Below are 23,029 nucleotides of genomic sequence, written 5' to 3'. Positions count from 1 at the left end.
CTTCTTCTATAACATTTTCCGTGTCAGAATAGAATGTATTTTGAAATATTTGAAATCAATATCATTTGGGCTGCAAAGACATAGATCATGAAGAAATGGAATGTATCGTCAGTCTCATCTATGCAGTGTGCATTTCATCATTGCCCCAACTCATGCTAACAGGGAGATTAATGTGTCTGGGGGCGGTGCTAGTCTCTCCTAAACCACTGAGCCTCTTGGGCTTGTAGTTTGAATCCCCACAACGGAGTGAGCTCCCGTTGCTCTGTCCCAGCTCCTGCCAACCTAGCAGTTCGAAAGCATGCCAGTACAAGTAGATAAATAGGTACCACTGTGGTGGGAAGGTAACCGGTGTTTCTGTGCGCTCTGGCACTCGTCACGATCTTCCATGTGGCAGTAGCAGTTTAGTCATGCTGGTCACATGACCCGGAAAGCTGTCTGTGGACAAATGCCGGCTCCCTCGGCCTGAAAGCAAAATGAGTGCTGCATAGTCACCTTTGACTGGACTTAACTGTCCAGGGGTCCTTTACCTTTACCTTTTTACCTACTCTCTCCTGCTCTCTTCATAGAAAAAGTGATGCTTACATGGGGCTGGATCTAGACTAAGTTGAGTTTAAGTCTCATCACAATCAAATATTTGAAGTCCAATGTATTTCAGTGGAAGCTAAGTTGAACTAACATAGTCTGTGCCAAAGTGTTTACTCAAGGCTAGGAAGGTTCTACGTTCTTGCATTTAAGAGGAATTGCTCATGTTTAACAGTAAAACAGGTAACATAGTGCTAAATTTTACCAAAAGAAAAGTATTGATGATAATACATTAGATGTGCATAACGAATTTCGCTCTAATAGCATCATGTTATGCATCTGCCACTTTGTTTCTTGCAGTAATTATATGCATTTGGAGTATCTTGTACCTGTTTAATGAGCTAAAAATATATTGCCTGATTGCCTTGTTGGAAGTCAGATTGAAGTACTGAGATGAGAAACATTTATTGCAGAGGTAGCTAAAGTGATATCCTCAATATTTATTATCATTATTATTAAAGATGTTGTTAGACTGCAGCTGCCATCAGCCCCTGCCAGCTTTTAGGTACAATAATTCATATTAAAATATGTTACAAGTGCCTGGAAGAATCCTTCAACTTTCATTTTCAGTACCCATAATTTTTACAGTCATTTGGACCTAGGGTAGTCCTTCTCTGTCTGAAGCGGGGCAGTGATGCTATTGGTGATTCTCTAATGGAGCTGTGTCATGGCCCAGGACAAAGTTCCAGCCACTTCTCAGTCACTAGAGCACGAGACTCTTAGTCTCAGGGTTGTGGGTTTGAGCCCCATGTTGGGCAAAAGAGTCCTACATTGCAGGAGATCAGGCTGAATGACGCTCAGGTTCCCTTCCAAGGCTATGATTCTATGTACTAATGTACTGATTAATTTTCAGGAGGACTGAATGCAAGATTGGAGAAATGAGAATGAGAGTGAAACCAGAATAGATATTCCTTTCCTAAAAGGTAAAGGGACCCCTGACCGTTAGGTCCAGTCGCGGACGACTCTGGGGTTGCGGCGCTCATCTCGCTTTACTGGCCGAGGGAGCCGGCGTTTGTCCGCAGACAGCTTCCGGGTCATGTGGCCAGCATGACTAAGCCGCTTCTGGCAAACCAGAGCAGTGCACAGAAACACCATTTACCTTACCACCGGAGTGGTACCTATTTATCTACTTGCACTTTGATGTGCTTTCGAACTGCTAGGTTGGCAGAAGCAGGAACCGAGCAACAGGAGCTCACTCCATCGTAGGGATTCGAACCACCAACTTTCCGATTGGTAATCCCTAGGCTCTGTGGTTTAGACCACAGTGCCACCTGAGTCCCATTCAATTCCTAGCAGTAGTCAAATGCACAAATGGTTGCCTAATACAGTGGTACCTCGGGTTAAGTACTTAATTCGTTCCAGAGGTCTGTTCTTAACCTGAAACTGTTCTTAACCTGAAGCACCACTTTAGCTAATGGGGCCTCCTGCTGCCGCCGCACCGCCAGAGCCCGATTTCTGTTCTTATCCTGAAGCAAAGTTTTTAACCTGAAGCACTATTTCTGGCTTAGTGGAGTGTGTAACCTGAAGCGTATGTAACCCGAGGTACCACTGTAATGTTTGTCTACTTGTTTCACCTTATTTCCGCCTAGCAATACTCAAAATATTTTTACTTTCTTTTTCTTTTTTGTCTTGGGCAGGTCCACTGTGACACGGCTGGCATAGATTATAAATAGCTTGCATGGCTGGGTGGTGGGGAGAGTAATTTATTTGCTTCTGCTGCCACCTGCTGAGGTAGCTTTTCACTGCAATGAACACTGAAATAAATGAATTGAGAGGAAATTGTTTGCAGAGTAGTTTGTGGGTAGATAATACTTTAGTTTTCTTACAAATTTAGAAAATATTTCCTGCAGATATATAAGTAATCTACTTCCTGACTTTTAAAAAAAATATCTTAAATTGTAATTCTGCCAAGAATAGCAGTGCTGCAGATATAGCAGTAGTTCTCTTTATTGGCTGAAACAGACAAACAAACTGCATCTTACAGTTTGTTATATAAACTATAAAGATTCTGTGGTCTTCAGATAATCTGTTTTTGCTAGATCTTTATTGCACTATGTAGACTTTTATTTGCTTGAAACAATTTTCAAACAACGGGCAAGTAGAACAGGCAATGTGCCCCTCCCCTCTAGCAGCCCCCCATCACCCCCTTAAAATCTGTTCCGAAAGGTTGAGGAATAACATGGCAGATCGTGTCGAAAGCTTGTGGGGAGGGGCTGAATTGGCAAAAATAGTCTCCCTCCCCATTCCACCTATGGGAGTCTCCACTAGATCAAAGAGTCTTTGGCCAGCAGAGGGACACCATTGGATAAAATCCATGATATATACTCAAAACTGGTCAAAAATGTTTTTGAAGTGAAGCAGGCACACTGGAACCTTAAAATAAATGCTTAATTGTTTTCCCCTGCTGTCAGCTGACGGAGGCCTAATTTTAGCATTAGCTTTTAAGCGCCAGCCATCCTAATACCTTACGTTTTCAAGCTTAAAAGTTGCTTGTGGGTTACGTATTCTGTGAGGGCACAGAGAAATGCACCTTTGAGGCTACTTGCACTGAAAATCCCTGGCGGGTTTAGCTGGCTCAAGTTGCAGCCTTCTCTGGAGCGCTGCAGAATGAGGTGCGGTGGAGATAATGTTAACTGGCATTTCCCAAATGCAGCATTTAATTGCTCAAGAGCAGCTTCAATTGGCCCGCGCTTTACATTAGGTCACCTGGAGGCAATTTGCTTATGATTGTGTGGCCTCTGGCTATCTAGTGTGTCAGAACTAATAGAAATGTATCTCGGTTACCCTCCAACAATCGTTAACCTCCGTTTCTTTCAAGTTCACCTACTGTCACTATTCACCAACTGCATTTCTGCAGATGTCTTGTAACTGCCCCAAGCAATCAGGCATCTCTGCAGGGGCCATAGCCACAGGGTCTGTGTGTGTGTGGTGTCATTGGAGAATCAGTCTCTCCCAATATTACCCTATGCTTCTTTCCAAAGTGTTCAATTTTAATTAAACAGTGTCTCTGTTCTTTTACAGAGGCAGAGGCATTGTTAAGGGGAAATGTTATTCAGTAGCTCAGCAAGAACTAACTTGCTTCAATGTCAAATGTAACTTTATGCTATCGAAATTGATTCACTTTATTACAGTGCTTGGGTTTAGATATTATATTTGTTACTGGTTGTTTTTGTTGACTTACCAGAGCCCACCATTGCCACTACCACCAAAATGTAGCTTTATCACTTTCCCAGCCTTTTTTTCACAAACTTATCCTGTGCATGGTTACTCAGAAGTAATTGTCACTAAGTTCAATGAAACTTACTCCCAGCTGTGCCCATATAAAATTTCAGGCATACCTAAGGGATAAGTTAGGGACGCGGGTGGCGCTGTGGGTAAAAGCCTCAGCACCTAGGGCTTGCTGATCGAAAGGTCAGCGGTTCGAATCCCCGCGGCGGGGTGCGCTCCCGTTGTTCGGTCCCAGCGCCTGCCAACCTAGCAGTTCGAAAGCACTCCCGGGTGCAAGTAGATAAATAGGGACCGCTTACTAGCGGGAAGGTAAACGGCGTTTCCGTGTCCGGCTCTGGCTCGCCAGATGCAGCTTGTCACGCTGGCCACGTGACCCGGAAGTGTCTTCGGACAGCGCTGGCCCCCGGCCTCTTGAGTGAGATGGGCGCACAACCCTAGAGTCTGTCAAGACTGGCCCGTACGGGCAGGGGTACCTTTACCTTTTAAGGGATAAGTTTGACCTACCACAAAATGTTGCAGTGGAGGGGTGTCCCCTGTTCAGAGTTCTAGCCACTCCAGTCCATTAAACCCCTCTTCCTGCCCCGTAAGCCGTCTGATACAGTAAGCCTGCAACATACACAGGGGTTAAGTTTCAGGAATCATGCTTAAAGCCAAAATGGTGTATGGTCAAACCCACTTGGTTCAATGGCAGGTGGGATTGGCAACAGCATCCCCCCACCCCCAAGATACAATTTGCGTAGGTTCCTCAATGAGCAAACCACCCATTGAATGAGAGCTTCAGATAGTCTTCTGGGCAAAATGAAAGTAATTAGCAGTTAACTGCCTCACATTAAATGAATGTCTGAATAAGACTTCGAAATAACCAACCCCCCAGCGCTGACAGCAAAAGAGCACTCTCAGAAGTCAAATGTTGTAGCTAAATGCCTACCTTTTAAGAGGTCTGAATGCCTCAAGCTGTAATGCCTCTCTAGCAAATTCAGCCCTTTCCCCTCCTTCTATTTTCTTCCTACAGTATATTGAACATGATTGATTGCTTTCCTTTATGTCTACTGCTTTCTCACTTACTAGTGCTTGCACCAGTGATTCTGACTTTTAACAATTTCAATTACCCTGTGGGTTATCAGAATAAAACACAATCTGATTATCTAGCCTAAACCCCCAAGCAAAACTGACATCAGCAGTGAGAAATAGCCTTACAAGGGCTTTTTGAGGATGCAATCAGCACCATCTCGTCTAAATCTCTCCAGGAACATGGGGTAAATGGAATTGTGGAGAGATTGGGGTGAGGTAGGGTGGGGAGCGATGTGGGTTGATTTGGCAGGAAAATAATATTCAGCTGCTTCTGACAATTTCTTTGCATTCAAATGCTGACATAATCATTTTGAGCATGGCAAATATAATTGCTTTCCTTTCAGTTTTGTATAGCTTCCTTCCTTCTTTAAGACCTTTTACCTACCACAGGATGGGAGAGTGCTCTTGTGCTCAAATCCAGACCCTCCAATTGTCCCTAGGGACAGTTTCAGATTTACAGAACCCATCCTGGTTTCTGATTTGATCCCAGAATGTCCCACGTTTCCTTAGGACGTCCCTATTTTCATCAGGAAAATGTTGGAGGGTATGATAGGTTCCCCCTATTTTCATCGGAGAAATGTGGGAGGGTATGGAGTTATGTGACCCGACCCCCCCCCAGCCATAGAGATAAGTAACTCTACAACTTTTCGAAGTCATCTGAAGGCAGCCCCATATACAGAATTTTTTTTAATGCTTAATGTTTTAATATATGTTGGTTTCCAGAGTGGCTAGGGCAACCCAGTCAGATGGATGGGGTGTAAATAATTATGTTGTTGTTGTTATGGAATAGGAAGACCATATTTTATTCACCTTAGGGGGATGAAAGGGAAGATAGGAGGAGGCTGTGTATGCTGATTATGATCAGAATGAACAACTACTTCATTAGAAAATACTGAAATAGAAAGCAGCAACACAGAGGCCATGTCAAGGGGAGGGATGTCTTCTTATCTTTCTGGGAAAGCATAAAGCAGGATAGTCCTGAAATAAGTTTATCTTGTCGGTTTGTTTTCTGTTAATTACTATTCCATATATAATGATATGACCTTAGTAATTAACTTGCACGCATTTCTGAAAAGGAATTAACAATTGGAAGGATTAAAGAGTTTACCTCTTGATATGGAAGTAACGAAATTCCGTTCTCTTTCCCTTCAGTGATTTGCACTTTTCTCATTGCTGCTCTTGCAATTAACTAACATTTAACATCTCCATAGCTGGCTTCTGCTAAATATATCGTTCTCCATATTTCCCCCTAACAGCGGTCTCAGTCTGCATTCTCTCTGACCAACGAAGATGCATCACGCAGAGACAGGGACCGTGCATCTTCTGTGCCCGAATCTCTCTGGAGACAACCCAAAGGCCCGAGCGGAAAGCAGAAAGAGGACAGGCTTTCTGCATTGCCCAGCTGGAAGAGTGCGGACCAACTAAATGAGCCAAGTAAAGGACTGTGATGCCTGCATAACATTTCTGTGTTCTGTGTGAAAGTAGCTACTTCTCCCTAAGGTTTTAGGCTGAAACCAAGAAGAAGAACTTCTTAAAGGGGTACAATAAAGGAACAGCCGCCCACAAATTGACTGAATGGGCTGTTTCTCTTGAAACTTCTGCTCATAATAACCTCCTATATTTGATTAGGAAGAAAAAATATAGTAATTTGGCTAAAGATTCTGACTCACTGGCCTATTTCACATGACACAGGAAGCCAAACTTTGGCATAGCAAAGACTGTGCAAACATGCAACCACGTGCCAAGGCAAAACCTTAGCTTGGCGTAACAGTAAAAAGAGCTGTAAAATATGTAAAAGAGTAAAAAGATGGCTGTGAGCTTTTCTCTGGGAACCTGCACATTTACACAGCCTTACCAAGGCATAGCTTGGCCTACCGTGTTATATGAACCAATTTTGGACAATCAGACCCTGTAGCCTACATAAGAAGAGGTATCTGATCTCTTGCCATAGACACAAACATATGATTCTAATGTCAAATGGAAAAGAGACTTCCTCAAAACATATAATTACGTTAAATTGTTATAAAAGCTCTATGTCTTACATGGGTTAAAGCTAAACTGCTTACCAGTGCTCATTATTAGTCCCTGACATCTGAATTGTGTGTGGGTGTATAATCACAACAATTATTTATTTATTTATTTATTATTTGCAAAACCAAAACCAGAAACAAAACCCTATAAACCATCAAGATTAAGAAAATAAAAATAAAAAATATGGTGGTGAATAGCATAACAAAAAAATCAACAGTAAATTACCTTTTTTTTTTTTTTGCTCCATAGGACTTACTTTTTCCCTCCTAAAAAGTAAGGGGAAATGTGTGTGCGTCTTATGCAGCGAATGCAGGCTGTGCAGCTATCACAGAAGCCTGAACAGCAAGAGGGATTGCTGCTTTCACTGCACAGCGATCCCTCTTGCTCTTCTGGCTTCTGAGATTCAGAATATTTTTTTTCTTGTTTTCCTCCTCCAAAAACTAGATGCGTCCTGTGGTCTGGTGCATCTTGTAGAGCGAAAAATGTGGTACATTTCTCAGTACAAAATGTATCACAAATCAGTGGATCAGCTTTATACATAAACATAGATGGATCACCCCTCAGCAAAAGACTAAGTGAAGAGTTCAGTTTTAAATGCTAATATTATAGGCGCCTGCCTTATGTTTTACACATTTTGCTTCTTATCCAGCTAAGAATAAATCCATGAAAGGCAGTTTCCAAGCATACATGACCCTGGCTGAATCAGGACAGCTGTAGCTAATGATAGTTTTTCTTAACTGGCTACCTAATGCACTGGTGGCAGAAGCCACCAGGCAGCTCTTCCAGAAACCCAAGAAGGTAATCTGTGCACACATTTTGTGTGAGGTTGCTTGAATAAGCCCTAGCAGATGATGCTTATGTGAACTTCACTAGTCAAGCACTGAATACTTCAAAAGATTCAGTCTTGGGAAAGACCTTGACCTCTTTAGCATGAAGGAATTATCTTCCAAGGCGTTTCACTGTGTCTTTGACATAAGCAGCAATTTGCAAGCATAAATAGGCTGTGGTAATTTAAATAAGAACCTGACAGTTCTGCTTATTCACATTTTGTGCTTTCCCGTGTTTTGCTCCAGCCTTCCCACAATCATTGTCGCTAGTATATTGTAGATTTTATCTATTAATAATATATGCAGTGCTGAACAGATAATGCTGCAAGTGAAATTATCTCAAGTTTCAAGAACTTATTTATGGTCATTAAACTACTGGGGACCCATGCTTTCACCTAACAAAACATAAAATCACTACATTTAGCTGAATATGCACATAATAAGGCTATTTAAGGCTTGGACAGATAAAGCTTCTAGCTTTAGTATTTTCAAGGCCATCTAATCTGTCCACTTTGAAAGTCATTTCTGGCAATGTGAAACTGCAGCCCAGATGGTTGGTTCTTATAAAGTGACATTATACAACAGATTTTCTTACTAGAAAGTGCTAGAAAGTATATGTATATTCAGCATGTTGCTTATTGTACAATGATCTAGCAATGCTCCTTCATGCCTGAAATAAATTTTCTGCACACATAATGCAAATCAGTGGTGCATCCTTTTATGAATTGGCACCTTACATAGAGTCAGCACTGTCAGCAGGAACAGCTGGGCAAGAAGAAGTGCAAGTGCCAATCAAACACATTTGTGATACTTCAAGCACACATTCCGGGAAGCCTTTTTTTAAATCACAAAGCCCAGCACATGTGCAGTGCTTATAGGCACTGAAATATGTTTGCTGTCAGCACTAATATAACTTAAAACTTAATTATGCCACTAACTATATTGATAGATGGGATTTGATCTGCTTATGTCCCTTGCCCTCTAAACCAGGCACCCCCAAACTCGGCCCTCCAGATGTTTTGGGACTGCAATTCCCAGCATCCCTGACCACTGGTCCTGTTAGCTAGGGGTGATGGGAGTTGTAGTCCCAAAACATATGGAGGGCCATGTTTGGGGGTGCCTGCTCTAATAAATTTCTAACAAATTGGATCAAACCCTGGTTGGTCCACTCCTCATTACCTTATCATTAGACCTTGGATGCAAGCCTCTTGCAAGTGTCTATTATTCCCACCCAAGATCTGTGACATGAAATGCTGTGCAAATCTTTTCTTTTGGTGACACAGCAGACCCAGGTATGGTAGAACATTTTAGGGTAATGCAACACAACAATGATGGAATTGTATGTTCTTCTTATGTTTCCTTAGCTTTCCCCCCTGTTTTGGAAAGCACAGATGGAAACTGGGTGGCCCTGCAAAACGTCAACTTGCCCCGCCCACGAATGCTTGCCAAACCAAAGAGCCAAGTGTTCAAAGCCTTGGAGAGTGAATCCAGCGTTGTATCTGCTTATGATGAGATGGGCTCTGATAGCGAAGACGACTATGACTGGAATGTGGCTTTGAACAAGCTGCGACAGAGACCCAAGCAGCTGTCAAATTACGCTGGCTCTCAGTGCAATGCTGAATGGGAGTGTGGCAATGAACCCTACCAGCCTGTGGCCTCCCCATCATCTGGGCTGTTTACCAATGCTGAGGCAGTGTACTCTGATTCTGAAACATCCTCAGTCAGTTCTTCAAGGGAGGCTAGGGAGCCTAGCTGTCTTCCTTGGATACAGAGGAGAACTTGTAACAGTAAACCCAGAGAGGAAAAAGCACAATTCCAGGAGGAACTAGATGTGAACTTTAACCCACAAGCTACCAGTTTAGACTATTCAGATAGCAGTGAAAGCGAAGAAGCCTATCATGACTTGGAAAAGAGGTCCAGGAGGTGGAAAAAAGGCAAGACTCCGTCAGAGGATTTATGCAAAGGCAAAAATCGCACAAAATCGCACATGAAGAAATTGAGCACAGGTCAGGTAATTAGGCTTCAATTAATGTGTAATGGTTCTAGGGGTTGCTCGTGCGTAAGTTGCCACCACTCCTGGCTGGGTTACCTGGTTGAATCCTTTCTGTCTGGACAGCCTCAAGTTTTGTGGCTGCCTCAGTCGCTGGCAGAATCCATCAGTGGGCGTTTCTTGAACCTTTTCCAGCATAAAAGCTGTTTGACGCCCAGTCTCCTTCTACTCTCCCTGCACGGAAGTCTTCTGCGCAGGGAGGGTGTGGCCAGCGGAGTACCCGTACTCTCTCTGCTGGTCTCCGGCGAGGAGTCCTGGAGCCACCTCTCCGATTCCCCCATCTAGCCCCCTTCTCCACTGGTGTTACGCTGATTTCCTTCCCCAGCGGATGGGCTGCCTCTCTCCCTACTGGGACCCTCTCCGGCATCCCTCTGGAGCCTTCTCTCCGCCTCCAGCTCCGATGGCAGTTCCCTGGCATCCTGCAATGTATTGCCTGCAAGCATCAAATCTATCTCTGTTGTTCAGAGACACAAGAACACAGTTTTAATTCTCATTGCTCAGGTTTTATGTCATGGTCAGGATTGTGCCAAAGACAATTGCAGTAAATAAACTAAGTTAATCGGGTACTTTTCCGTACAGGAGGGTTTGTGACCATATGATACATAAATTTCAAGGATGGCCTCCTTAGTAATGAGTACAGTATTTGTAGTCATGCTACATACAATGAATACCATATTTGCAGCCATGCTGCATAACAATGTGCATTTTGGCTTGCATACTTACAGTGATTCTGGTCTTCATTCTCATTCCCAAAATGCTACTCATAGTCTGTGGAAACTACTCTGAAAACAGGATGCACCCCCTGGTTTTGGTAACCTTGATCACAAAGAAGTGACCCATGTTGTCATATGTAACTGACTATGTGGCATATCGTAAAATTTAATGGCTTGGAGAGTGGGAATGTGGGGGTGGGTTGGGATGGCACTGCGTTTTGTTTGGTGAATGGCCAAGCTGATATGCCAATCTTGATATGATTTTCAATGTGTCTTTGTACTTAGCATGCAGGTTCTGTTTAAGGCAGACAGCATGAACTGTGTGTGCTTGTGGGTGACACGTATCAGAATAGCAGCTAATAGGAGGGGGAGTCAACCCTTTTGCCCCCTGCTGTGGTCCTGGCGAAAATCCCTGAATCTGGTATTAGCAGCCCTACCTGCAGTGATCCTGATAATTTTCAGCCACTCCCACTGATGAAATGTGGAATTTAAAAACCTGCCCATTAAATTCAATGGCACGTTTAGTTCGGCCCTTTGTAGCCCCTTGAGGCTAAAAGAGACAGAGGGGAGAGCATTACCCATAGAGCCATCGTTGAGTGTTTGGCTGGGGGTAAGTACAAGGCTGCTTATTTAAATGTATACTAATTTATTTAAATGTATACTAATTTAAAATAGTCTGCTGCTAACAGTGGAGCAGGGGCAACATATTCCAATGAGCCACCCAGCCACAGGCAAGCATAGTATGGAAAACGGATGTTATTAATACTTCACAACATTTTACACCCATTCTGCATTATTTTTTTTACTACAAAGCAAAGTTTCGGTCCATTCTACTATTATTCATAAAAGGCTTGTTATGTTTAAAGAGAGAGAGGAGGGAGCGGGCACACATATTTTAATAATGCTTTTCCTTAGTAAGTAACAATATTGAGCTAATGGCCTCATCAGTTATTTTACACGTTAGCCTATTAGCAAGATTGCTACAATTAGGACACTCAATTTTTTTATTCCCCGGCTTCCACTAGATGGTGCTTTTAGCTAGTATACTGCGGGGAAATCAAATTTTAAACTGCAAGCCAATTCAGAGCTTTTTTCACTTTGTGCTTCGGATGTTGTTATGCTCAAGGCTAAGAGAGCTGCTGGAATCTCTTGCCCTATTGTTATCACATACAGGATGGTTGTTGCAGCGTCTAACAAGCAAGAGCCATTTAGTAAATCAAATGTAAAGGTAAAGGTAAAGGTAAAGGTACCCCTGCCCGTACGGGCCAGTCTTGACAGACTCTAGGGTTGTGCGCCCATCTCACTCAAGAGGCCGGGGGCCAGCGCTGTCCGAAGACACTTCCGGGTCACGTGGCCAGCATGACATTGCTGCTCTGGTGAGCCAGAGCCGCACACGGAAACGCCATTTACCTTCCCGCTATTAAGCGGTCCCTATTTATCTACTTGCACCCGGGGGTGCTTTCGAACTGCTAGGTTGGCAGGCGCTGGGACCAAACAACGGGAGCGCACCCCGCTGCGGGGATTCGAACCGCCGACCTTTCGATCGGCAAGCCCTAGGCGCTGAGGCTTTAACCCACAGCGCCACCCGCGTCCCTAAATCAAATGTACATTTTGTCAAAGTTCAGATCACATTTCAAGAGGTAGTTTTTAAAGAAAAAATTAAACTTTTCATGTGACGATTACTTTAGCTGGTCCAGCTTGGAACAGGTCTATCTTTTCACTTACTAGATTTAAATGAAAGAGAGTGAAATTAGATGATGTAGTTTTGAAAAGTTTTATATGTAGATAAAAACATCACATTAATAGTCATGGGTACCATGAACGGATGCCATTATTGGGTGACTTGATTCTGTCTTGGGGTTTTCCTTTGTGCTCTTCACTACTCAGATCACAACTTTTTATTTCTCTGACTTGTTATTTTTCCTATGAAAGTGCAAGTCAGAAGGACTTGAAGCCATGCATGTGGGCCAAATTTTGTGGGATTTCCTTCCACTTGAGATCAGATAGTCCCTCTCCCTATTGAACTTACTTCCAGTGTTTGCTGAAGATTTTTTTATTCCAACAGGCATTTTAATTTAATTCTGATTTTATAGTTTCAACTCATTTTTAGTCTTATTGTATTGGGTCTCCCATACACTGCTTAGACATGGCTGTGATTAAGCAGCATGCAATTTTAAAGAAATAATTAATTAGATATATTCCCTTTGGGCAGTCAAGGAGAATAGATTTTTTTTAATGTTCATATCCCTTCAAACTCTACAATTCTATGATTCTATGAAATGCACCATTCTATCTCTGGAGGAAAGAAGTCACAGTTTTACAAAGACAAAAATTGTTGTGTGTGTGTGTGTGTGAAAGAGTTTTCTGAAAGAACAGAACATTCAAAACAGCACTGAAACGGACAGGTGACATTCTTTGCACTGATGTCAAAAGGTGCTATATAAAAAGCATTTCTGACACTAGCACAGCTACAGTCCACAGGACAATACTTTCCTTTTTCAGAGTAATTTGATTTAGTGCTTGAGCAGAGATTCCCTAGCAGTCTGAACAAACCATGTCTTACCTCTGTCTGCACAGTTAACTTGTTGAAAGCTGCTTTAAATTTTCTGTGTGTGTGTGTGTGTGTGTGTGTGTGTAATATCACAATAAGGAAATGTTCCCCATCCTAAGCCCTGGATGTATCCAACAGATTACTCACTGTACAAAATGCATTACACATATCTCAGAGGAGTATACAACATATACACAAATAAAACAATAATGTTCCTGTTCTGTCATGAAAAAATTGATATGTAAGATATCACATCAAGCTGAAAAGCTGTGGTGCAAGATCAAACATGAAGCTGAGGTTTGTTTTCATCAATGGATGGATGGAGAATGGATTTGTAGTGGAGATTGTAGTGGAGAATGGATTTGTAGTGAGCACATGCTGTTCAGAAATGAAAACCTATTTCTCCATACAGTGGTACCTTGGTTCTCAAACTTAATCCAAAACCAAAGCATTTCAAAACCAAGGCTTGCTTTCCCATAGAAAGTAATGCAAAATGGATTGATCCATTCCAGATTTTAAAAACAACCCCCTAAAACAGCCATTTAACATGAATTTTACTATCTAACGAGACCATTGATCCATAAAATGAAAGCAGTAATCAATGTACTGTACTATAAAATAAATAAGACAGTATTGTAGATGATAAAAATTACAATTATTTTTTTTTCCTTACCTGCACTGATGATAGTCAGCTTTTATCCATTTCCGCAGTCACACAATCAATCAATCAATCAATCAATCAGCTAAACTGGATTCCACACAGTCACAAAAACAAATGAACCAAAAAAGCCTCAAAAACAAAAACGCAAAATAAATAGCAAAAACAAAAGCGCCAAACTTAATCCATTCCAGAAGACCATTTGACTTCCAAAATGTTCAAAAACCAAGGCGCAGCTTCTGATTGGCACAGGTGCCCTGGAAACAATAGCCGACAGCCGCATCCGAAGTTTGGCTTCCGAAAAACGTTCGAAAACAGGAACACTTACTTTTCAATGTTTGGCAACCAAGGCGTTTGAGAACCAAGGTACCACTATATCTACTTATGTTGTTGTCATCAGAGTGATACGCTTATAGATCTCCTGTGGTATAAACAGCTTTTTTGAATAGCTTTTGTATATATATAACTTTGATTTTCTTCTCTTTGAGATGCTTTTTCTTTGTCCCTCTCTTTTTTATTAAAAAAATATATTTAAGGCATCTGATGATTTATCAGAAACTGACATAAGCAGTGAAGACCATCAGACCAAGGCAGACCCTATGGAAGAAAAGCTGAAGTCAAGGTTATATGAACTGGCTGCAAAAATGAGTGACAATAGGGAAACCTCTTCAGAGGAACAGGTGTCAGAGCCAAGAACAGAATCTGAGAACCAGAAATCGTGCTTATCTTCAGAAGACAGTGGCAAATGCATCCAGGAGGAGCTAAAGAAGGTAGGTAGTGCCTGGTGGTTGAACGGTTTGCAAACACGGGTGAATATGCTACTGGGGCAGGAGACACGTATGTGCCTAGAAGCAGCGGTTGCCACAAGTACAAGTTGCGATTTGCCAGCATCCGCATCGTAGCCAGTGTATATGCAGTCACCATGTGGCTGGCAGCATTGCATTGTTAAGTCTCCACTTCATTTCCTTGTAGCTGCTATGAGTATCATGTTATGACTGGGTGAGTGACTGCCAGTGTTTTGGATGATGGCATTTGACGGCAACATTATTCTTCAATTCAAGAAGGTGACTGGGAACATTTGTGTTCAGATTTGTGCTCTTTGTTCATTCTTTTGGATAGAAGCCTTTCTCAAAGATTTGTTTTTAAAAGATAGATAGATAGATAGATAGATAGATAAAAACAAATATATTTCTGGTTCATTTTCAATGATCCAGTGCTTCAAAGGTATATACAAAAGAACAAGAATAAAATAAGACATAGAACTCCCATTGGTATATTGTTCCAATCTCTGTTCCTGCAGAACATAGATATATTTTAAGTGGTAAATGGTGGTGGTTTTAGAAGTGGCAGCTTCATACAGTTAGATGACAGGAGTAAACTCTATGATCTGTAGAAGTTCAAGCTTTGATAAATCATTTGGTGTGATTAAGCAAATAGCATTCAATTGGCTATTAAAGTTTAGTCACTAATTAGTTACCAAGACTGATGACAAGTAACAACTCTGGAACAGATGACTCATAAAGTTCCAGTCATCGTGCAGTCCGCACAGATGGATCTGTTTCCTCTTTCCTGCTCCAGAGTTTATGAAACATGAAAATTCTGTTTTTATTCCTGGCTTGTTTGCAAAACTAGCACATGGTTTGCCTTTCAGGTTGGAACGACTCTGGCTTTAAGATACTAATGCTAATCATTTAATTTTTTTATTATTAAATTGTGTAACCCACCTTGCTAGGCTAAATAACAACTCAATGTGACTTTAAATATATATCTATATCTATCTATCCATCTATCTATCTATCATCTATCACATATCATCTGTCATCTATCATCTATCATCTATCGATCTATCTATAATCAAACAAAAAGCCAGCAATCAACAGAGGTGAAATGGAAAAGCAAAACCAATGATTTATTTTTTCTCTCAAAAATGCTTGCGAAAATAAGATTGTTAGTGCCTGCTTAAAAGTGATCAATGAGGCACCAACCAAACCACTCTGTGGGGGTTGTTTCATAAACTGGGTGCCACAGTGGAAAATCCAGTTACCTCACCCAGCAACTGAAATTCTGACATGTGACAAAAAGCGTCTTAATGACAATAAGACAACTGAAGCAAGCAGTGCTCATTTGAAATCGTGATCTTTTAGGCCTAGTTGTGCTGCAACACTGCTTAATCTTGAGCTTGTTTATTTGAAAAACCATTTTGGTGTGATGTTGTGATGGAAAGTACTTCACTTTATAAAATTTGATTAACTACAAAGTATTGCCTATTACATTTTACGCTTAAGAGAGGAAGTCCTCTTTTGCTGTAGAAACTTCAAAAAACTGCCTTCATAGATACTGGTTTTTTAATCCAACATAGTCTAGTGATAAATTGTTCAGCTGGCTGAGAGCATTTCATCCACTATAAAAGTTGATTTGCTGTGTTAATGAGCGAACAAGTATTTCAAACAACAGCAGGCGAACCCTTTAAATGATCTTCCATTTTAATTACTTTTATTACTGTAATGGGGCAGCAAGTGACAATGTGAGGGGGGAGGGTAACAAGCAGATGGAGAAGACCCACAAAACTACTCTACCTCCTGCCCACAATATACCTGCAACTGTGTGGGATAGCTCCATGGTGGAACAGCTCCCATTTTCCAAAACCATGTGCAGCTAAGGGCAGGATAGTAACCTTTAATGGTAGGTTCAAACTAGTACACATTTTTTAACTCTTTTTATTCTGTCTCCCCTTCACTCCATAGCTCTTGCCCAGTTAATTGTGTCTATCACTATCTAATTTCTCTCTCCTCTTCTTTTCTAAACTGCTTTCCAACTACCTAGGAAAAACAAAAGGCTTTTGATCTCCATCTTAAACTCCAGTTTTTAACCTCAGCACTTCAGCAGGTGAGACTGGACGACTTTATGTGTGCTAGTGATCTTCATCTGAAATAATCACTCTTCCATGCATTTACTCGTATTCTGAGGTTTGCAGGGTTTGGATATGATAAAAAGCAATTCTAATAATGCATTTCTAAGTTGCTTCTTAACTGTTCTGCTCACCATTCAGATAAAACGTATTGTAGCAAAAGAAAACAATAACAAAAGAGTCAAACTTTTGCTTTGTGTGCTGCTGATAATCAACCTGTTCATTTTTCCTAATCATAAAACATGAGCCAGACTTCTGGGCTTGAGAGCTGTCAAGGTCCTATGTGAGTGTCTTGGGGCAGTTGGTGGATGGATGGTGGCTAACAGATTGAGGTTGAATCCTGACGAGACAGAAGTACTGTTTGGGGGGGAGGGACAGGGGTGTGTGGGTGTGGGGGACTCCCTGGTCCTGAATGGGGTAACCTTGCCCCTGAAAGACCAGATGCACAACCTGGGAGTCATTTTGGACTCATAGCTGTCCATGGAGGCACAGGTCAATTCTGTGTCCAGGGCAGCTGTCTACCAGCTCCATCTGGTACGCAGGCTGTGACCCTACCTGCCCACAGACTGTCTCACCACAGTGGTGCATGCCCTAGTTATCTCCCACTTGGACTACTGCAATGCACTCTACGTGGGGCTACAACCAATCCAGAATGCGGCAGCTAGACTGGTGACTGGGAGTGGCTGCTGGGACCGTATAACACCACTCCTAAATGATCGTCACTGGCTCCCAGTATGTTTCTGAGCACAATTCAAAGTGTTGGTGCTGACCTTTAAAGCCCTAAATAGCCTCGGCCCAGTACACCTGAAGGAGCATCTCCACCCCCATTGCTCAGCCCAGACACTGAGGTCCTCCCTTTGAGGGTCTTCTGCTAGTTCCCTCACTGCGAGAAGTGAAGTTACAGGGAACTAAGCAGAGAGCCTTCTCAGCAGTGGCGCCCTCCCTGTGGAACGCCCTCCCTTTAGACGTCAAGGAGATAAAAAATTACACAACTTTTAGAAGACATCTGAAGGCAGCCCTGTATCGGGAGGTTTTTAATGCTTGATGTTTTATGTTTTTAGATATGCTGTAAGCCACCCAGAGTGGGTGGGGTATAAATAATAGAATTACTATTATTATTATTCTCCCCCTTCCCAAATATACTGGAATGCCAGCTTGTCCTTTGCTTGCAGCTAAATGTCTTAGGTCAGCCTGACTTCTGACCTAAGACAGTGACAGTGACAGTGACAATGTTGGACTCTTCTGGGGGCAGCTTATTCTTGCTCCTACATAGTAAAAATAATATGTGTTTTTTTGGCTGGAGAAGAGAAGTGTGACTCCAATTTTAATTTGGAAAAGGTGTGCCTTGCAGTCAGAAATTTGGAGGAAACCACTTAGAAACACAATAATATAGATGTAGGAGGTTGTTTTATCCAAGGGCAGACTATTTGGGGTTCCCTAAAGCTTGTTGATACCTCCCTGTTGTGTTTAGATGGTACAATTTTGGCAATATAAGCAGTGCTATTTTTCTAGAAAATACTTCCTTAAAACACTACCTTTGTTCTCTTAGAATGGCAATGGTGCCCACCTGAGAGGTGCCAGAACAGGGCTCCAGTGAGTTCCGGCTGAAAAAATGCCCCAGAGTATTGGGACCAGCACTCAGAAAGTTTGCTATTAGTTCTAAGAAACTAGTTGGTGCAGCCATTTTTACTGTGAGGCTTAAAAGGAATGCAAATTGAAAGAATGAAAGAGAGTCAAAGGCATGGTATGAGGTACATTTCAATTCCCCCCCCCCCAATATTTTTGTGAAGTCTGAAGTGAATTGCGTAACTCCAACAATGATGAATCAATGTACAACCTGTTACCACCCCTTAGATGAAGACAACAGATAATGACTGAAGAACAGCCACACTGCTGTGAGCATGATAAAGCACCTCAATAATGGAGCTTGTAATGTGTGCATGGTGATTTAAGGATGTGGTCAATACTGACAGGAGCCATTAGAGATGGAAAAGATTTTTATGCACTCATTCTGTGTGCCTCATGTTGATTTGACGTTTCCTCAGAGATAGCGTAAGTCACTGCATAAATCACCGTTGAATTCAGAGTCCAAGGTTCGTAGTATCTCACTCAGCAATGACCAAAACTTTAGGAGTAATGGCCCAGTCAAAGTTAAGCACTTTTCTGTCCAGTTTATTTAAATGGGTTAAATTTAAGCACAAGTTTATTTCTCCCATTAAAAGTGACAGCATCACTGACAGGTGCAAATGAAACCAAAAGTCTGTCCTCAGTTTAAATTGGTTTAGGGAGGGGAGAGAGGCCATCAGTTTTCGGGAGGGGAGGGTGTTGAGGCTGCCATACTGGGGTGCCCACTATAACCATGAGACCGTTGCTTAGCAGTGCAGTGTGTCTAGATAGGGGGCATCCTGGATGTGAGTACAAAATAGTGCGCATCTGAATGCAGATGCTGCTTACTCCATTGAATTGGTTTTTCAATGAGATTCACATACAAATGCACATCCCTACCCACATTCTGATACAACTGCATCTTAATTGGAGCTCAAGAACAGCAGCCCAACTGCTTTGGCAACAAAGATCCCTTCCTCTTGTTCCCTTTTTGAGCCTCATCTAAAAACAAAACAAACAAACAAACAAAAACCTGCTTAAAAGTAGGATATTTGGAGTGGAGCATGGAAATATTCATAGAGTTCAAATACCCTTTAAAATCAGGTTCCAGTGCAATAATGTATGATGGAAGTTCAATATCAGGCATGCAAATACAATATACCAGTACCACAACCACTTAAATATTGGTAACTTAAATAAATGAGGAAGTTAACAAGAACTAATGTAGGTTTAAGTACAGAAAGCAAAAGTGCTGGTTTTCCCTGAAACTACCTACTGCTGTCCCATTCTTTGCTGGATCTCCTCCTGAATTTACTGGTTGCCATTCACAAATGTATCACCCCATAGTTTCAGTGGAACCAATTTTAAGGGCTCTCAGTGTTAAAATTAGCACCATTAACCTTTCAGCTGGCAAGTAACAAGAACAGACTGGGGGAAAGGATGTATGGGAAAGATCTCAGCCTAATGCAATTTGCTACATTTCTGTATTCATGAGCAGCCATTAGTGGAATTATAGTAGGTAGGAACAGATGAATCGGTTTCTGCCTTCCCCAGGTCAGTTTCCCAATCATAGGGCCAGTCCCTTTTAAGCATAAAAACCCCCATCATTTAAATTGTCTGTGATCAGCAAATTAGGTTAGTTCACTTCAAAATGTCTCCTCCATCCCTACTGGCAGGTCATCAACAGTCGCTGAAGGTCTCTGTGTCAAAGCTAGTTCCAGAAGGGGGAAGGCTCTAGCTCAATGGAAAAGAGAAGGTCACAGGTTCCACCCCCAACATCTCCAGGAGGGGCTGGGAAATCCCCTGCCTGAAACCCTGGATAGCCACTGCCAGTCAATGTTGACAATACTGAGCTAAATAGACCAATGATGCAAAGATACATTCCCATGTTCCTATCTCTGCAATGACAGCCAGTTGCTAGGATGCCCTCTGCATAGGTTTTAGAAAGATACCTGTTGCCAACCAATCCCCCATCCTGCTTTCCACCGTGCTTGATGCTCACAGGGTGCTACAGCTGCCACTTGGATAGGTCACCAAGCTATTGGCTCTTCGTTCCAGCCTATCAGTGGGCAATGCCAAGGATACTTGCCTTGCCCTGGACACTGGCAACCTATGCTATGCTACTGCAGCATCATAATAATAATTATGCAGCATTATGTTAATAATTATAATTATGTTAGTAATTGCCATTTGCTTAAAGTTAATGCTGGCAGAGCTGATGCAGAAGCTTTAGCTAATATTTTGGATTTCGGTTCTCTTTAGCTCTGTAACTGCAACAGCACAGCTAGATTGCCTAAATGTCTGTCACTTCCCTAATAGTTGCTTAGCTGAGAAACACGAGTAGATGTGACAGGTATCTTTGAGAATCGCCTATTGTAGGTAAGGATAAGTTTTCAGCAATATGAAGAGTCAGATACAGCAAATGCCAGTCAAAAGGGCTTTCCCCCCAGTACCAGTTGTCCACCTGTTTACTTGACCTTTCTTTGTACATTCTTGTGACTATAAGGGAACGCCTATTCCACCTAAACATTTCAACATTATTCTGATGGCTAGACCTACTTTATTTATAGTAGGAAAATCAGAGCCAGCCTCCTGATTCAGGGTTCTTCCATTACCCTCAAAAACCCACTTTCTCTTGGTGAGTCAAATCATCCAGGTGATTGAAATTATAGACTGGGCAGTTAGAGGCTGAATATAGGCCATGATTTAAAACAGCAACTCAGAGATATGATAACACAGAGATCTGTTTGTAAAAGTGCTACAGCTTGGAGAAATTGTGGTTTGTGGTTCTTGGTTCTCATGGCCATGTGCCCAATTATTTCTCTTATGCCCTTTATCCCTGCTTTCTGCACGGGGGGGGGGGGGGAGAGAGAGAGAGTTTGTGTCACTGCTTCCAAAATAGGTCTATCAGATAGAGCTATTCTTCTGGATAACCCTCACTAATGAGTCTCTTCTAATCCACTTTAATGCAATGGATTCTTTTTACAGTAGTTCTAATACTTGCCACAACTGGTGTTCTCATGATAGGAAGCAGTAGTAATTCATGGGAATTCAAATGTAATATTGCTGTTTAAGGAATGAGAGCATCCATGTCGGTAGTTGCCACTGACCAATGATCCATTGTGGGATGCCCGTGATAGTCATCTTTTTGCTTGAGTCAGGCACTGGTACAGTTGTACTTTGGTTTTCGAACAGCTTAGTTCATGAACAACTCGGAACTCAAACATCACAAACCCAGAAGTAGGTGTTCCGGTTTGCGAACTTTGCTTCAGAAGCTGAACACCCAGCGTGGCTTCCACGATTTCCAATTGGCGGCAGGACGCTCCTGCCGCCAATTGGAAGCCGCGCCTTGGTTTCCAAACATTTCGGAAGTCGAACAGACTTCTGGAATGCATTCTGTTTGAAAACCAAGGTACGATTGTACATATTTTTGGAAGTGTTTACACAGTCAATAAAATAAAACCATCATCACTGCTAGTCCATGTAACAACTGGTGATATTCGGGTTGTGTGCATAAGCTCTGAATGTTTCACATCATTTGTGACCTGTTTATAAAGGATTGCAGCAAGACATAAAGATCTAAGACTTAATAAATATTTTTCAAGTGCTGTCTGGATTATGAAGAAGGAAGAACTCCGGGCACATTTCTTTGAAGACTGAAACATTTGTCAATATGTAGATACTTTGAAGAAAATGTAATAGCTCTGGCAGCTTTTTTAAAAAAAAATAAAAAATATAATTAATGGAATAATGGGGCATGGAAAAGAGGCCAGTGAAAGCAAAATACCTAAAATAACCCCTCTACAGCATTGATTTCTCCCTAAATATTATTGATTTCCTTCAAACTAATTGGCACCTGCAAGAGTAAATGGGAAACTTGGAAACATCATGAGAGGTTGAGCAGCTCTTCATGATTCAAGTATCTCCCAGTCTGTGAAGACAGGAAACATTTAGCTGCTTTAATTATCGCTGTTATTCTTGCCAGACAGGCCAAAGACCTGATTCTATCTAACCTGCTGCCTGAGTGTCTCTTTAATCACGGGGCTTCAACCATATGTTGGAAGATCAATGTATGAAGGCATTGAAAGAGCATTTATTCAGTAAACATCTTACTGACGAACTGGCATGTGAAGAATGTGAACATACAAATCTGCCTTGCACTGAGTCAGATCACTGGCCTATCTTGCCAGGGCTAATTACTCTGAATGGCAGGAGCTGTCCAAGGTATCGAACTGCGATCTTTTCTAGACCTGCTACCTACACATCTTCTGAGATGAAACCGGAAGGAAGCCTTCTGTGTACACAGCAAATGCAGTACCACCGAATTATGCCTACTTCCCAAATATCTAAAGTACAGCACTGCTTGTTCTGTGGATAGGAACCATAACTTGCTAGGAAAGCAATTACAGCATGGTCAGAGCCAGCAGAGCTTCTTCTTATCTATACCCTGTTATGGTCTGCAAATAACCAAACTTCAAGCCGACTGTCTCAGGGGACATGACAAAACGTTTACTTGTTGTTGTCCTCGACAATAAGCAAACATTCTGTCATGTCAGTTTTCTTGCAGGAGAGCCAACTCGTTCCCTGTGCAGCTCAAAATACAATGGGATCTGATTTGTTGTAAAAGAATAAACCATTCTGGAAACTATTGGTTTTTATTATTATTTACATCAGATTTTTGTTTGTGAGTGCTGAATAACATTGCCAGTATAAACTATGAAGCTCATGCATGAGTAGATAAGGAGAATGGCAACATGTTCAAAAGTGCATTGTAGACCATGGCCTGGATTTGGTGTTTTATACCA

At 41.9% G+C, this 23,029-nt stretch overlaps 1 protein-coding gene across 5 annotated transcripts in view; it reads left to right on the top strand.

Annotated features, from left to right (window-relative positions):
- MYRIP (myosin VIIA and Rab interacting protein) overlaps positions 1-23,029 on the top strand; it is a 143,746-nt gene that overhangs the window by 112,377 nt on the left and 8,340 nt on the right. For 4 of the 5 annotated variants that reach the window (XM_083406941.1, XM_083406944.1, XM_083406943.1 and 1 more), the window contains exons 9-12: positions 6,138-6,315; positions 9,104-9,750; positions 14,248-14,481; positions 16,535-16,597. In XM_083406941.1, coding sequence (XP_083263067.1) covers positions 6,138-6,315; positions 9,104-9,750; positions 14,248-14,481; positions 16,535-16,597 — 1,122 coding nt within the window. The remainder of the gene's footprint in view (positions 1-6,137; positions 6,316-9,103; positions 9,751-14,247; positions 14,482-16,534; positions 16,598-23,029) is intronic. The other variant, XM_083406945.1, reaches the window with a different exon arrangement.

Source organism: Podarcis tiliguerta (genome assembly GCF_965153285.1).
Source record: "Podarcis tiliguerta genome assembly, chromosome: 12".
NCBI lineage: Eukaryota > Metazoa > Chordata > Lepidosauria > Squamata > Lacertidae > Podarcis > Podarcis tiliguerta.
Note: the sequence above shows the minus strand (reverse complement) of the source record. Positions and strands in the feature narration are given on the sequence as shown.